This window comes from Anopheles marshallii, chromosome 3 (assembly GCF_943734725.1).
Source record: "Anopheles marshallii chromosome 3, idAnoMarsDA_429_01, whole genome shotgun sequence".
Taxonomy (NCBI): domain Eukaryota; kingdom Metazoa; phylum Arthropoda; class Insecta; order Diptera; family Culicidae; genus Anopheles; species Anopheles marshallii.
In genome coordinates this window covers 6,506,254-6,521,181 of record NC_071327.1, presented here as the reverse complement: position 1 = coordinate 6,521,181, position 14,928 = coordinate 6,506,254, and the positions used below count along the sequence as shown (strand labels likewise).

General features: G+C 44.2%; 1 protein-coding gene across 1 annotated transcript in view; it reads right to left on the bottom strand.

Moving 5' to 3' along the window:
• The window catches only part of LOC128716310 (protein O-mannosyl-transferase TMTC2), a 120,341-nt gene extending 113,652 nt beyond the window's left edge, over positions 1 to 6,689 (bottom strand). The window contains exon 1 of the mRNA XM_053811230.1: positions 6,604 to 6,689. Coding sequence (XP_053667205.1) covers positions 6,604 to 6,689 — 86 coding nt within the window. The remainder of the gene's footprint in view (positions 1 to 6,603) is intronic.
• Between the last annotated feature and the right edge of the window lie 8,239 nt (positions 6,690 to 14,928).

Here is a 14,928-nt window from a genome sequence, read left to right as displayed (position 1 = left end):
CGCTCGGTCTCGTTTTTCGAGGTAGGAAACGAAAAACCATGGAAATTCCACCACCGAAAATACCACAAAACATATTTCATTCGGCGAACCTCCGGGCGCATACCGTTTGCCACCGATTCCGTTGCGTCCATTACCATTCCGTCCGCTTTTTCGGGTAAGCCATTGCCGGTAGCATTAGATCATAATTTTCATCAATCATTGTCATTAGATTGCTTTTATAGGAAAATAATACGGCAAAGAAGCACCGCGAGCAACGGGAAGTCACCCGATTCCCTTGCCAGCAGGGTGAATTTGTAGGGGGAGCGGTGTAAGGGAAAACCGGCCGGGGTTTGGGGTTGCCAGACATTTTGCCATTTTCTTGTCGTCTTGGGAGCAACGGAATGGAATCTTTTCCCGAAATCCTCAGTACCCTTTACCACGGTGCGGTGCGGTGCGGAGTGTGTATTACGGGTCGACCGCGTATGCGGATGTGTTCCTATGCGGTGCACAGCAAAGGATTTGCGCAACACTGAGCGAACCGAGCTGTCCCTTACAAAAGCAGAGCAGAAAAATCGATACCACGCCATAATGCGATTGGTAGAAGGGAATCGAAGTAAACTTCCTTTCGGATAGTGTGTGACAGAAGAATGGAAGAAGTATCCGGGAGTTTCTTCGCGCGTCTTCCCTGCTGGGGAAGAAAAAACCCTGGTAACAATGAGCAGTACATTTTGTCGGTCTGGTTAGACAATTGATGCGAAAAAGTGAAAACTCATCGCCGTGGTGTGGAGCAACATGTTGAATATGGGTGTTTGGTATTGATTAAATTGTGTCATGGTACCATTTTGACATGGATTTGTTACAGTCATTTATGTGCACTTCTTTAATGTTACTGGGAAGCGTTAATGCAGCGTAATTATTAAATTAGCTTTTACTTTAGCGATTCATTAGGTTTCAAAGACGCCTTGTGGCACGTTTTATTTGTGTAAAAATGGATCTTTTTGTATACAGTAAAGTCATACAGTTGCATTATGCATTATGTTTTAGGTTAACAGTGCAAGTTTTTCTTAAAACCACATACTCAGTTTTATGGAATGCAAAGACCTTCGTGAAGATATGTTATAGATTTCAACTATTTGGTTTATAACTATGTTTCGTTGTCCGTCCTTTAATTACATGCACTGTAATTAATACATCACACGCCGACTAGCGTCCTTTGTTTTGAAGCCGTCTTACCACCCACCAAAAGAAAATAACCGTTTTCGTTACCGCTTTTAAACACTTCAATTGGGATGGGGCACATAAAATCAACCATTAAAGCAACCCGTATCGTTAGACTCCACTAACCAAGGGCAGCTCACCAACCCATTCGTATCACCTGCCAGTAACATGACAGCAACATGATTAAATTATCATACACGAAAATAAATCACTGCTCAAAACGTTCTCAAAAACCCTGTGCCCGGGTTGCTAGACCGAGCGATGATGATAAGCACCAGGCACACGGCGGTATGCGAGAACCCCTTTCCTACCGTATACAATATTTATTCGACAAATTGTTTTCCCATTATGTATTATTTTTCTCGCTCCAAAACAAAAAAAAAAGACTTCACGAACCACGCACCCATTTCCAATCGAACCCATTATCTTTCTTTTTTCCCGTTTTGTTTTCCCCGTGTGGTTCTGCTTCGACTCTTACCCAACTCCCGACGGGGGAACGATAGAAGGAGTTGGTATTGGTATTGTTCCCCTTTTTTTGCCTGATCCTCTATTGGCCCCTGTCTCGTAAAACGGTAAGCTCACCGTCAATCACAGGTAAATGTGTTTATCGTCAGTTGCTTAATAATCGAGCGATGGTAGATGATTTATGAGAGGGCCCGTTATTGCCGATTCCCGATACCCGAAGTCAGATTGCAGCTCGCTGAGACCCAAACCATCATCATCATTTGTCTGTATACCGCCCGGTCAGACGGTGAAATGTTTTATCATCATTATCCGAATCCGTGCTCGCTTCTGTTTCACCGCAGATACAGCAGCGATCCCATTCATGTTCAATTGTAGTCTCCATTTCGTCCGTGCTTTATTTCACCTGTTTCATCACCAACGAGGCAACTGTGTGTACGCGACTTGTCATGTTCGTCGTCCATTTTTCCCCGCCAGCATAAGGGTGGTGAGTTCCTGCGTCGCAAGCGATAAGCGATCGAAAATGGTCCGCAAACGTCAACGGCAGGGCAAAAAAAAACTACATCCCCCCTTAGTTGGTCGCTCGTGCCAGCTTTGATTCAATTGACCGTTTTTCTTCACCCTTTCCGACTGGGGTGGTCCGGACGTTGTGATTTGTGCTCGCTGATACATTTCTTCCATGTTCAATTGAATAGTTTATCAATGTTGAAAGTGCAGACACAAAGCAAAAGAGTGCAGCCCACCCCAATGTGCTCCATGTGGTTTAGTTATTTCGGTGGAACTCTTTTTTTTTGTACCGTCCCAGCCAAACGGAGACATGTGGAATGTACTTTCAGCAGGTATGCTGAAACCAAAGCAGGGGGCTATTGGTGATTGGTGGATGTACTAAATGTTAACAAAGCGCACGGGCTTTCGGCAGCTCCATTAGGCAATGGGAAATTTCCGACGGGCGCCCGCGTTTCGGAAATGGAGACGCCTGGTCGTTTGTGGAATTTGCTTGCTGTGCGGAATTTTGATCAAAAATAGCTTGACAGGTGTATTTGGAAAGCTTGTTCGTTTACGCTGGAACTAGATGTGACGTGGCCCAGGACGGTTGGACAGTGAACAGTGTGTCGAGGTTTTTTTTTGTCATTTGAGGCAATACCTTCATCAAATGTTGGTTATTTTTCGGAGGATCAAGGATTTTTAATCTTTATTTGAATTGCACAATTCACAGTAGGCATTATTTGCACTAGACGTTTACAACAGTGATGTCACATTTAAATTTTTGAACATTACTTAATGTTTATTTTTTGTATATTTCTCCATCTCTATTTACTCATTACTTACTTTATTGCTTATTTATATTTACTTATTTATTAGAACATTTTAATCGAAACTCTATTGTTTTAATTATCTTAGTTGAATTCATTCCACAAATACTTATTCGATAACCATAATAGAACCATGATGAAGTGTTATGGCCTGCAGTGTGCTAACCGCCTAAATCTATCCCCATCCTTATGAAACTTTTCAATGAGCATACCAGCATGGCATGATTGAAAATTTGTTCAACAGCATCATAACGCCGTAACCATTTTACCTTCCATCTCGGTGCCATCGAAAAATAGCGAGCGCCACTAAACTTTGCCCTCCTTTTGTTCGCTATCACGTTACACGGAGCACCATGAAATGGCTGCCCATAACGATTAATCAGTTGTTGCTCTATCCGGTCTCACTGTTCCTGCATCCGGGGCGTACCATTACTGTGTGTATCATGTATCGAAACCTGCACTGCCCTTACATACGATCCGATGCTTCTCATCATCATCATCATCATCGCCATCATGAAGTACCTCGGTAAACGGGGGACTCCTGCCGAGATGGTTTCATATGGTTCACTGGCATCATTAATTAGCCGTCGAAAACAACTCGTTACATGCGTGCCGCAGACTTCACTCACCCACCCTTCCGCGTCTAATCATTATGAACGGGGTTGTTGCCAAAAAAAAAAGTTGTCCACTTATCAGCACCGATGAAAATGAGAATTCCTTTCTTGGCACGATGGACTTTGCCGTTTGAGCTCGAGGACATAAAAAACCACACTGCAGGTGGTGCCGGTTCTTCAACGTGCTGCTATCCGATCACACATGCTGACAAAGGTGAGTTCTCCATGCGTATGTGTGTGAATTGTGTGACGTAAAGCACGAAACGGATATGGTGTCCATTACATTCCCACCGTACCAATGGTGAAGTTTGCAAAGCAGTAACGAATAAGGGCTGCATTATTGGACACCTATTGACAGTCCAGAATGATAAGCATGTGTATGTGTGTGGGTATGAGTGGATCAGGTTGACAAGTGCGATACTTGAAGCTTCAGAAGGAAAGCGTTGTACAAGAGGTGAGACTGTGACAGCTACCTTGAGTTTATAACCCCTGAAAGTATGCACATGTTATTCGTTTTTAGATCGTTTCGATAGTTTGCAGGATGTTATTAGATGATGATGGAATATCATTTTAGACTACAATAATTGATTTATTCTTAAGGACCTCCAAAGTAAATTAAAACACATCTAATAATATACCTTATGTTCAAGAACTAGGAATTTTGTGACTGAACATACCTCCAAGTAGAACATTTCTTTAGGGAAAGTTCAACTTTGATTCGGAGCTTTTTGTGTGTGTGTTGTTCAATACATATTTCGTCCACACTTTTACTTCCACCAACCTTTCCCCAAGCGTGTAACAGTCAGGTGCGAAAGTGATGAAAGATAGCGTGTACATAATTACCCCTTAGGGTCATACCTGTCCGAACGTTGTCGGATGGCAACGAGCAGCTACAATCTTCTTACCGCATGCCTTTCCACTTACCTTTCACCTTTCTCCATCCTACCACACAGAGCCTTTAGCAATTACAAATTCCCGTCCCGCCTTCATCACACTTCACCTCCGGGTGGTGGATCTCCGAAAATCGCTTTACATCGTGGCTATTTCGAATTGCCGGTGGCATTACGCTTGTTCCCGACTCGAAAGGACACAGATTTGTCCCTTCCTTAATCAACTCCCCAACTCCACCTCCGAATACAGTGCATCAGTCCACGGTCTGTTTGATCCGGTCGGAGGAAAGTTGTGTACAGTTGTCGAGCACAAACTCCTTCAAGTCGCACACCGTTGTACCTGCACCTCCGGGGAATGGTGTTTGGAAGGGGGGAAGAGTGGGGGGTAAATTTAAAACAAAACAATAACCATAACTCGAGTGGAAGCGTGCGTGGCAAATGTATGAATGTATGTTTGAGCGGGAACAAATCGGTCCCGGAAGTTGTTAGCGTTAGTTGGTGGTATTGTTGGTGGTGAATTTCTGCACCTTTCAAAGGGCATGATGGGTTTTATTTTTCCTTCACCTCCAACCATGGGAAACAAGAAACGCACCTGGTATGGTTCTATGGCAGTGCCGGAACGTGAGTAAAACGTTGGGCACGCAAGGGAACGCTTGCTGTCAGATGGTGGGATAAGGACGATTGTTTTGACTTCCTTTCCGAGTGAGGTCCCACTGTCGGTGTGAAGGTCGGAAAATCGATGACACTGTCTGACATTACCTACCGGGGCCATCCACGGCTCTGACGTTTTGGGTGAGCTGAAGGTTAACCCCCCCGGGGTTGGACTACCGTTTCTCTTTTTGGGGGCTAGAGATAAATTGAATTCAGACACAGTGAGATGGAAAGCGTAGCTAGAGAAAACCACAGACACAGAAACCGCAAGAAATAATCCAGAAGCGGTGAAATAATAACCATTTTCATCCGGGCCCCCGTGTAACCGACCGTTCCGAATGTCCGTTAGGAGTGTGAGGAGGTGTTTTCTTCTTCGTCCTATATTTGGGGAATCCCTTTTTCCCTCCGCACACCGAGCCGCCGGAGACCCATCTATACGTGCGTGGGTACGATAATACACTGAATAATCTATTACTTGTGTGTATGTGATCGGCACGGCGCCTGCAAGCGTGTGAGTGAACATGGTTTATTTGAATATAAATCTTCTTAACGTACTTATCTACTTACAGACACGCCACGCATCCTCTGAACGGAAGCGAGAAACCTTCGCAACGTGTGGTTGTATGAAAAAGGATGTTTTCAGTGTCGGAGATTTGTTACCGGCAGCAGCAACTTAAAGGGAATGAGCTAGAGAGCTTTCCCAAACAGTGCACATAACATTTTCCGTCAATTTAAATACTATGAAAATATGTGTGTATTCAGCTTGTTCTTCGCTGTAACGAACGTATTTTATTTAGCGATAATGAAGGATGATTAATAGATCAAAACTACAGTGAAAATTTGCCCACAATCCATTTCCTTCTTAGCAACGACAAATCGACACAAAGGCTGATGGTTTATTTTCATTCCCCATAATAAAGCAACGAATGTACAAATCAATATTTCCCTTTGTTCTTTCAGCGTCTCTTGAGCACACCCCCTCGATGGGTTGCCATCGCTAAGCTAAGCCTTTGAAGCACAAGTAGAAGTGTTGGAGCAAATTAACTAGATGAATTAAAACTCAATCTATCACTGTTGAGCACTGGTTGGCTGATAACCTGCACAAGCTTGATGCTGGAATGAATTCCAGTAGCTCCTTGTTGCAGACCAGACAAGACTGTAGATTAAACTAATGAAAATGTCGTCCTTGTTGCTTTGATGAGTGATAAAAGGAACTGGAGAAATACTAGGAGCCGAATTTTACCGATGAGCTTCCGATGCTAAGCAGGCCGGATCAAGTTGCTAGGGAGAAGCTCTTGGCAAAATCAATGTCCTTTATTTAAGATGGTTGAACATTTGCTTAATGAGACTCTTTTGTTAGAAATGATGAAGGTGAGTTTATTACGGTACAGAAAGGAGGCTAGTTTCTACATTCAGCTGTACGTGTGTGCGTGTGTACCATCTGTCATGTGATGACGTTTACAGCGATTCACTTACCTGTCATCGTAGACGAATCCAGCGCTCAGTGTGTTGATGTACAGCACGAAGGCCAACGTGCAACAGCCCAAACTAACGTAATCCATGCTGGAATGAGAAGGAAACACAAACAAAAAAATGCTGAATAAGTTTCTATTACCAAACCCCAACATACACCGAGCGTGTATTATTTCGCGGCGTAAATGCATCCATTTAATCCCGCACACGGTTTTGGGTTCTGCGAAGCCGAAATGATGTTTTGCCTCCCTTTTTACTAGTGCCAATAGCGCAATCGTTGGACCTACATTGAGCGATGATAAAAGCGATGCACGCCGAATGCAAATATCGATTTTAGATTATACCCCCGTTCCCGGTCCGTTCCGTGGAAACGTTCCACTCTCGCTATGGCAAAAGCTCAATTGAAAGAAGGTTTCGGATTTTCGGATTTTGCAACAGGTCAAACGCATGCACGCACGCACAGGGCACCCGTGCCACCACCGATCAGGGAGTTTACCGATTTGACCTTTCGCTAGTTTTGCCCTCGTCAAACCGAGGGGCGTGGAACTTGGTGCCATTTATTTATGCGTTGCCGTATGTTGGAAACGAAACACAGCCCGGAATCGTCAGTTCGATTGGATATCGATCAGCAAACGAAAGAAGTAACCTCCATCATGGAAGACTGCTGTAGAGCGCCAGGAGACTAAAGCAAGGTACTGTGCCATGGATTTTTTTTGTGACTTCCCTTTACCCTCCCACCTTACCCTTGTCCACCCGAACTGTTTCCGGGCGAGCTCACTGCACACTTCTTCCGGCCCACTAGCACAGATTATCGTAATTAAATTCGTATCGAAATTCAATTTATGCACAATTTTGCAGCCCACGGCTACGGGACTAGCTCCTCCAACCCCACCTTCAGGGTGAATGGCAGTGGTGAAACCCCCGTGGTTATTGCTTGAAGAGCTCCAGCCAAAAAAAAAGGAAAGAAATTCCATCGAAACGGTACACTGATCCTCTGCTGGCCAAACCTGGCGGACGACATACAAACAGTAAAAACCGATAATTCTCAATACTGTCCCGGCTTTGGTCATTAAATCTGAATAAATTGATGGCGTCTTTTTGTGTGCGGGTTGTGCGAGGGAGACGATATGGTGGGTAGAAAAAAAAAGCGCTTCCATTTGTGAATCATTTTCCAATATCACTGCTGGGCAGCGAATCCCGATAGATGCAGGCAAAAGAATTTATTGTGAGTCGATGGACCGATTTATGTCACAACTCCTGACGTGTTTGAGTTTGTGAGTTGTGAGATCTCAAAGTGAACAAAAAATGGATATGGTGAGGGAAAATGGTACACAAATGATCCGTTTTCTTTTATCTAGTTGTGTATATCGAAACTAAAATAGAATTTCTCGTATTGATTGCTTGTAAGAGGAAACCCAGACATCCGGTAACTGCTATCTCTTGTCTCTAAAAAAAAGTATATCTGAGCGAGTTTTCTCGTCGGCGAATAGCAACGAATTCAAAAATTTGTAAAATCTCAATCCCGTTTCTACCGTGCCTGAGTGGGCCCGAACCCAGCCCCAATTAATTCCAACGAATGCTGTTACAATGTTTGCTGTAGGAAGTTTAGTGTGTGCATAAAATATGCACATTTGTTCACGTTTCCTGACGCTGCAATAGTGCCGATAACTTTCCCAAAGCTCACAAAGCTTTTCAGTGGTTCCGGGAATGAGTCTTTTCGGTGAGTGCGCCCTTTTTTTATTTCTTCTCTCTCTCCATTCATTTCCATTCCGCCAAAGCTTTCAGGTGCTTTAAAATTGGGATAAAAATTGCATAAACCTACTGGCTGCTGCTTGGGTGGGTGGGAAATCTGTCGAAAGTTTTGGAGCTAAAGGGAATTCCAGAGGTAAAGTGGGAAGGAGGCAGGGTGTAGTTTCCATGTGATGAAAATTCACACCTTAACATTCCGCTGGCAACTCTTGCCGCACGGTACATGCGGTGAACATATTCATGAGACCGACCTATGATTTCATCGCACAAACGTTCATTCACCAACCCGTCAAACAATAGGGTGCACTATGGCAGTTCTCGCGCAACAACCAAAAAACCCTGCTCCCAAACGTTAGGAAAATCCTTTCGAATATCGCTTTTCCAACCAAATGCGTTGCCCGGGAGTAGCACCGCATCCGGCATCGTCGAGTCGCGTTCGTCGACGGGCTCTGGTTGCCTTCCGTGCATGAAAATTACACACATCACAGCCTCAGCCGGCGAGTGAAGTACAGATATTGGTTTGGCTTTTCATTGCATATGTGTCATCTCACCCGGGTACTCACACACACGGACCCCATTGGTACCGGTTCGTAGCTGCACATAAATGCATTTCACTCATCGGTGTACGTGTGCCTTCTTTGCATTTCCCCTTGTACTATCCCTCGTCCCTTCTTGCCCCTTGTTAACGTATGTGTGCAAGATTGCAAATTGTGCGTTTCAACGTTTTCACCTTCATAGGCAGACACGGCGAACGAACCTGGCGGACGGTTTTTACCCGTGGCCCGAAGTCAAAGTTAGCGTTAACGTGATTTATGCCAAAATTAAACATTTCCACGTACAAATTATAATCAAAAATTCAAATTCATGCCAACGCTCGCGGGATAGTGTGCGAGCGTGGCGAAGTTGATGGTGGCTTAAAAACGGCTTCATCAACGAACTGCAGCAGGCATCGCGCGACTATTGCATCGGGTTCACCTTTACCATCGCAGTGAAAGCGCGCTTCGGCTACGTTTTCTAAGCCGCTGGGAGAAAGGGATTTAATAAACCTTAAAATTTGGTTGCCAAATAGTAGGCGCTGGTAGCTGTTCTAATGCCGACGCTCAGGTGGTTCCAACCGTTCTTTGGAAGCAGCTGTGGGGGATCGTTTGACAGGTAGCAGCGTCAAATTTTTTATTGTTTGAATAAGATGCATTCTGTGAGATTTGATAAGACATTTGCAGAGGAATAATGCACATCAGAAACGTGACAGGCATTGTGATTACGGAGTTACTTCCGGTGGTGATTTGATTTCTGCAGTTGATGAAAGTTGTGTATGATTGTGAAGTTGTTTAAAAATGTTTTTGTTTTTGTCCCCATACAAATTTTGATGCACGATTTAAAGTTAAAAATCATCTAAATTAAAAGCAGCTTTGAATTATCAATATTTCCATTTTTTAAATTGATTTAATTTTATTAATCTACGCAATACACTGTCGAGCACAATCGAATGAAATATTAATTTCATCCATATTTTTCATTTTGAATGGAAAAGATAATTGTTTAAAATGTCCTTTGGGTTAAATGCTTTTCAACATTTTTTTTTTAACTCAACAACGCAACTACTCAGTTGGTTTGTAGTTGCTTCAAGAACCACCATCGGGTAGCTTAACTACACGAGGACAGTCACACGGGAAAGGAATGTCAAAACCGGTCGCTCGATACCCCTTTCTTCTCGCCAGCGTTGCCATGGGTTGACCGCGCATTCTGACAAATAATGGAAACAATTTAAACTTTTTCACTGACTTTAATCAAAATGGGATACGGGGACGGTGTCGCTTTCCTCCATCTGCCACCGCGTGCAAGGGAAAAGGAACAAAAGACAGGCGAACTTTAATTTTCACTCCCATTTGCTCCTGATTTGCTGTGTGTGTTTGTGTGTGTGAGAGTGAGTTTTTAGCCATTTTGGCCACGAAATTGTCAACCTTCTTCTCAGCTTTGGACGCTGTGTGGGGGTTATTTTTCACAATTTTCATACCATTTCACCCGAGAACGACGAAATGGACGAAAATGGCCGGTAGTAGTCCATTTTCTTCGCGCCGGCAAATGCCGGGTTGCATTAATGGCCGCTCGAAACTTGAACCAAATGCTCATTAAAATTAAGATGGTTTCCTACTACTGCTACTACTGCCGGTAGGAAAAGGGGGCTTGAAAAGATGAGATCGTCTCTCCAAACCACCACCCGCCCCCACCCAATGTGGTAGTGGTTTGCTCTCACGAAGGCGCACTTTTCCCGCATGAAAGAATGTGCCGCCCCGTAGTTTTGGGGCCACTAAAGATGCAACCGCACAAATACTGCTTCAGGCTGATTCAGATAATGAAATTTTCGAGCAGAAGACAGTTTTCTTACCGTTGCACCATGCCGGCGAAAATCCCCCTCGGCCCGGGTTCATTTCCCGCTTCGTTGAACCTTTCCCCTTTCCGGAAGGAAGGACAGTGGGAAAGGGGGGCTTTTCTTCCGTGTGGCATAGCGGAGGGAAAGAGGGGCGGAGATCAACATTGGAAAATAAATAAAACGGAAAACTTTCCGCAACTTTCTCATTTCCTTTCTCGGTGTTGCCTAGTCGAGTCCTTTCGTTCATGTTGTACCAATTTTTTTTTTGCATTCCCAAAACTGTTCGTTGGCAAGGGGAGTTGGACTATGGGGGCGGAAAGGTGACGAAGAGTGTGTTGCAGGCAAAAAGCATTCCCCGGCAGCATCTGCAGGATGTCACGGAGTGAACTTTGCATTGGCAGCAGGCGCATATCGGCCATGAGCCCAACTGAAATCGAGTAGCTCGGCCGGACCGACAACTTTTCCTTGGGAGGAAAACCCAAATAGGAAAACAAGTAGAAGATGGAACAGATTTTCCAGCCCAATGCCAGCCGTGTGGCATATACCGGGAGGAAGAAAAGTTTGGATACGGCCAGACCTGCTCGTACGGTCAACCAAAACGCCCGCCAGGGAGAAACCAAATCCCAAATGCCCGCACGCCGGCACAATGTGACCCGTCGCCAGGTTCAAAATGGCCGACTCGCGTGCCATTGTCTGGTGCACTGGAGATCGGTCGCGTGGTGTATGGCTCTGTGTGAACGTGTGGGACTTGCCGTACCCATATTCACCGGCTACTTTGAACCAGCCGATTCAGTCGGCGGCCGTTGCCAATCCGCAACATATGCAAATGTTCGATTGTCATCTTCGAACGGAAGAAAATGTGGGTGCGAAAGTTTTTCTTCTTGCAAGGCCTGCCCGTAGTATCTTCGTTTTTGTTTTTCTCCAGGCTCCATCAATTCTTCAGAGCCATCGGGAAGGCGAACCTTCCGCATGTGGAAGTTTCATGTTGGCACCGTTTACTAGGCGGATTGGAAAGGTTTAGGGAGAGAGAGAGAGTGATTTTTATATGACATCTTGTGGCATCTTGTTTTTTGTTGGAGGCGTTGTTTTGAAAACCACACGTTGTCATGGGTAAGGTGCTGGTTTATACTCTTTCTCCAAGCAATTGCCAAGGGTTGAGAAGTTTAGTTTGGAAAGTTTTTTTTTATAACCGATTTGGAATTTTTAGATTATTTTATTATACCCTTTCTGAATTATTGTGCTGTTTATTTATTTTTGGTACATTGTTTTAAATAGCATTATTTATAACATTCTAATAAAAATCTCATTAAAATGAACTCGTATGCTCTTTTAAACTAACCAAACGGAGAAAATTGAAGGTCAGGCTTAAAGCTTAACACATGTGACTATGAAACATCAGCTTAGACGAGCCTACATGCATTGCAAAACAGAAACACAGGCTAAAAGAGCTGATCGATCGCTGAACAGTTGCGTGGAATTATTCATGAAGTTTTTCGTTGCGAAATTTTTCGACAACAACTTTGACTAGCTAGGAGGCACAGCTCACCGTCAAATGGCGCTTGGTTCGCAACATCAATACAGCATGCAAAACATGTACGACAAGCCATCGCCTGAGGTTGAGCACAACAAACGGTGCAGTTTGTAACAGTTTCTGTTGTTATTTTATAAACTTTATTCGATTTTTTTTCCTGGAAGGTTTATCGATTGTTATAGTTGTATGCGGACAATCGACTTATTGATAGAATTATTTATTTATTTATAATATTTGATAGTGACGCTGGAGCAAAATGAAACGATCCATACGTCACAAACATTCGGTTAAAATGAATACCTACAAATAGGGGCAAATTAAAACATCCATTATCGAGTACATCACCCAATCGGCGCATCGATTGCAAACCGCGAATCCTAAACCAAAACCATCCGACCATATGCTATCTCGTGCTAAACCTATAGTTCTGCCATTCGATAGAATTGGTACCGGCTGTCTGTACAGAATCAAACTGCTAACCGGACATTCGCATGCATCTATTGCACCGGTACGCGATAGCAATGTGACTGCACGGGGAAAATCGTCCACAACCGGTGCGCAATAGTGTGATGTAGGCACTGGAATTGTGTGTTACCACCACACCGACGAACCACCGCGGCTCGGTTTCCTGCCGGTTGGTTGCAATCCGGTTTGTTTTCGGTGGCACGAACCGAAAACCTCAAATTTCCTGCGGCCGCTCGTATCTCGGGTGGTGGGTTTTTTAGTTATTTCCGGAACGTACGAGCGGAACGGCTTGTTTGGTGCATTTCCCTGTAACAATCTAAAAAAAACCATTGCATATCATCTGGCTGGGCCACGTTCGCGCTGGTGGGTGTTGAACCGGACAGGCGTGGGGATGAACACCCTTCATTTGCCATCGGAGCACGGGAACGCTCATTCAAGGGCTGGGTCACGTTGTCAACCGCAAAACTGCCAGCGGAAATAATGACCATTTAGCTTCTAGTTTTTACTGGCAGTGGTAAACCGAACGGAATACTGTTCCAGATGGGAAAGGTTGATACACATGAAACGCGCAAATGGTGGATTTTATGTGAGATATAGGCCTTGTACTGAAACATTGGTACATGAAATCTACAGCAATGAATCAACCTCAGCAACGGTCATTTTAAACAGGTTTTAATTTTTCTTCAATAGTTTGCATTAAAATTCAGAATTTGTTACTAAAAAAACGGATTTTTCAGGCAGGTTCAAACATTGAAAAGGATGAAACTTTTCTTAACGTGACCATAAAAATATTTATCCAAGTAACAACGCTTAATAATCAATCTAGATTACTTTCATTAAAACTCGTTGATCTAGTTTTCTAAGCATAATTACAGTTTTTTCAACCAATATTTATTCCCTATTGTATTAAATGTCTAATTTAAAGTTGCTTAATTTTAAGAATCACATTAATTGAAGGAAGGTGAACTACATGCACCCTACTTATCTAACGTTACGAGATATGCTCATTAGTTCGTTACTTGCGCGTCACTTAATGACCAAGGTCCCACAGCGTTCACCTGTTTCTACTTGCTTTCCTTACTCCTTGCTGTTGCTGGCAAGTAAATTTGATTTGAAGCAATTTATACGAGCTGTTATGATATAATTTTCACCCGAGCTTTAATTAATTCCACCCTTTCTTTCTCATTCTCTGTGTCTCGCTAGGTCCACTCTACTGTCCATGATTTTGCACCATCCCAGCGGGCTTTTACGCCATGTTACAACAAAAAATCGCACAAACCTTCAACAATAAACTACCAGCAGCGAACGGCCAGTGGTTTGGTGCTCGTACTTCATTAAGGGCTAGTCTGCTGCCCACCCGGAGGACGCCAAAGCCCTCCGCATACGGAATGCATATAAGCAGGTTGCGCCGTCGTAAAACTTTTCATCATGGCGTTTTCCTGCTCGCAAAAGGCAATGACATTGACGAGCAACTGACTAGCATCAACCTGACTCTCCTCCAACCTCCAAAAGAGAAACACACATACATAGCAAACAACCCCTTTGGGATTGTCCCATCCCCATTGTTGCCGACCTGACTCACCCACAACGGTGCGTTTTTGCGTTTGAAAATCATAACCTCAACCGGGCGCGTTTTATCCCTTCATCGTCGTTAGTTACGTTTTTACGACGGTGAACTTTCGGCTGGCGGTGAAGCCCCATGCTCCGTACACGAGGTCCCACACACAACAACATGACGAAGCTGCAATGTTACTGCAAAGGTTTCTCCATTGTTTCGGGCCGGCTAATGGATCTGGCAGCACTGGAACGCTCTGTGTGTGCATCTCCAGCACCCAGCAAAACATCATCATCGTCTTTACCGTTTTAATAATTCTGCCTCACGTTTCGGGGGCCTCACCTTCGCGCGTTAGCCGGGTCTCTGAGGTTTCCCATCCTTATCCCCGGTAGGGTTTACGTGCCGCTCATAATCACCCTTCGCTCCGGTTTCCGGTATTCTTCCCTCGCCAAAAACGGTAGCCATTGTGGTAGCAGGGAAGAACAGCACCATAAGATCATTTAATGGGCTCCTACCGTGAGACGAAGGGTTCACCAGAATACCTTCGATACCCTTCGTTAGCGAGGTTGCTTGCTCATCCATTCGCCGCTCGTGTTTAGCGAGCGAATATTAAAAAAGAAACGTAAAATCATTCCATCATCTGGTCCGTTGGACAGT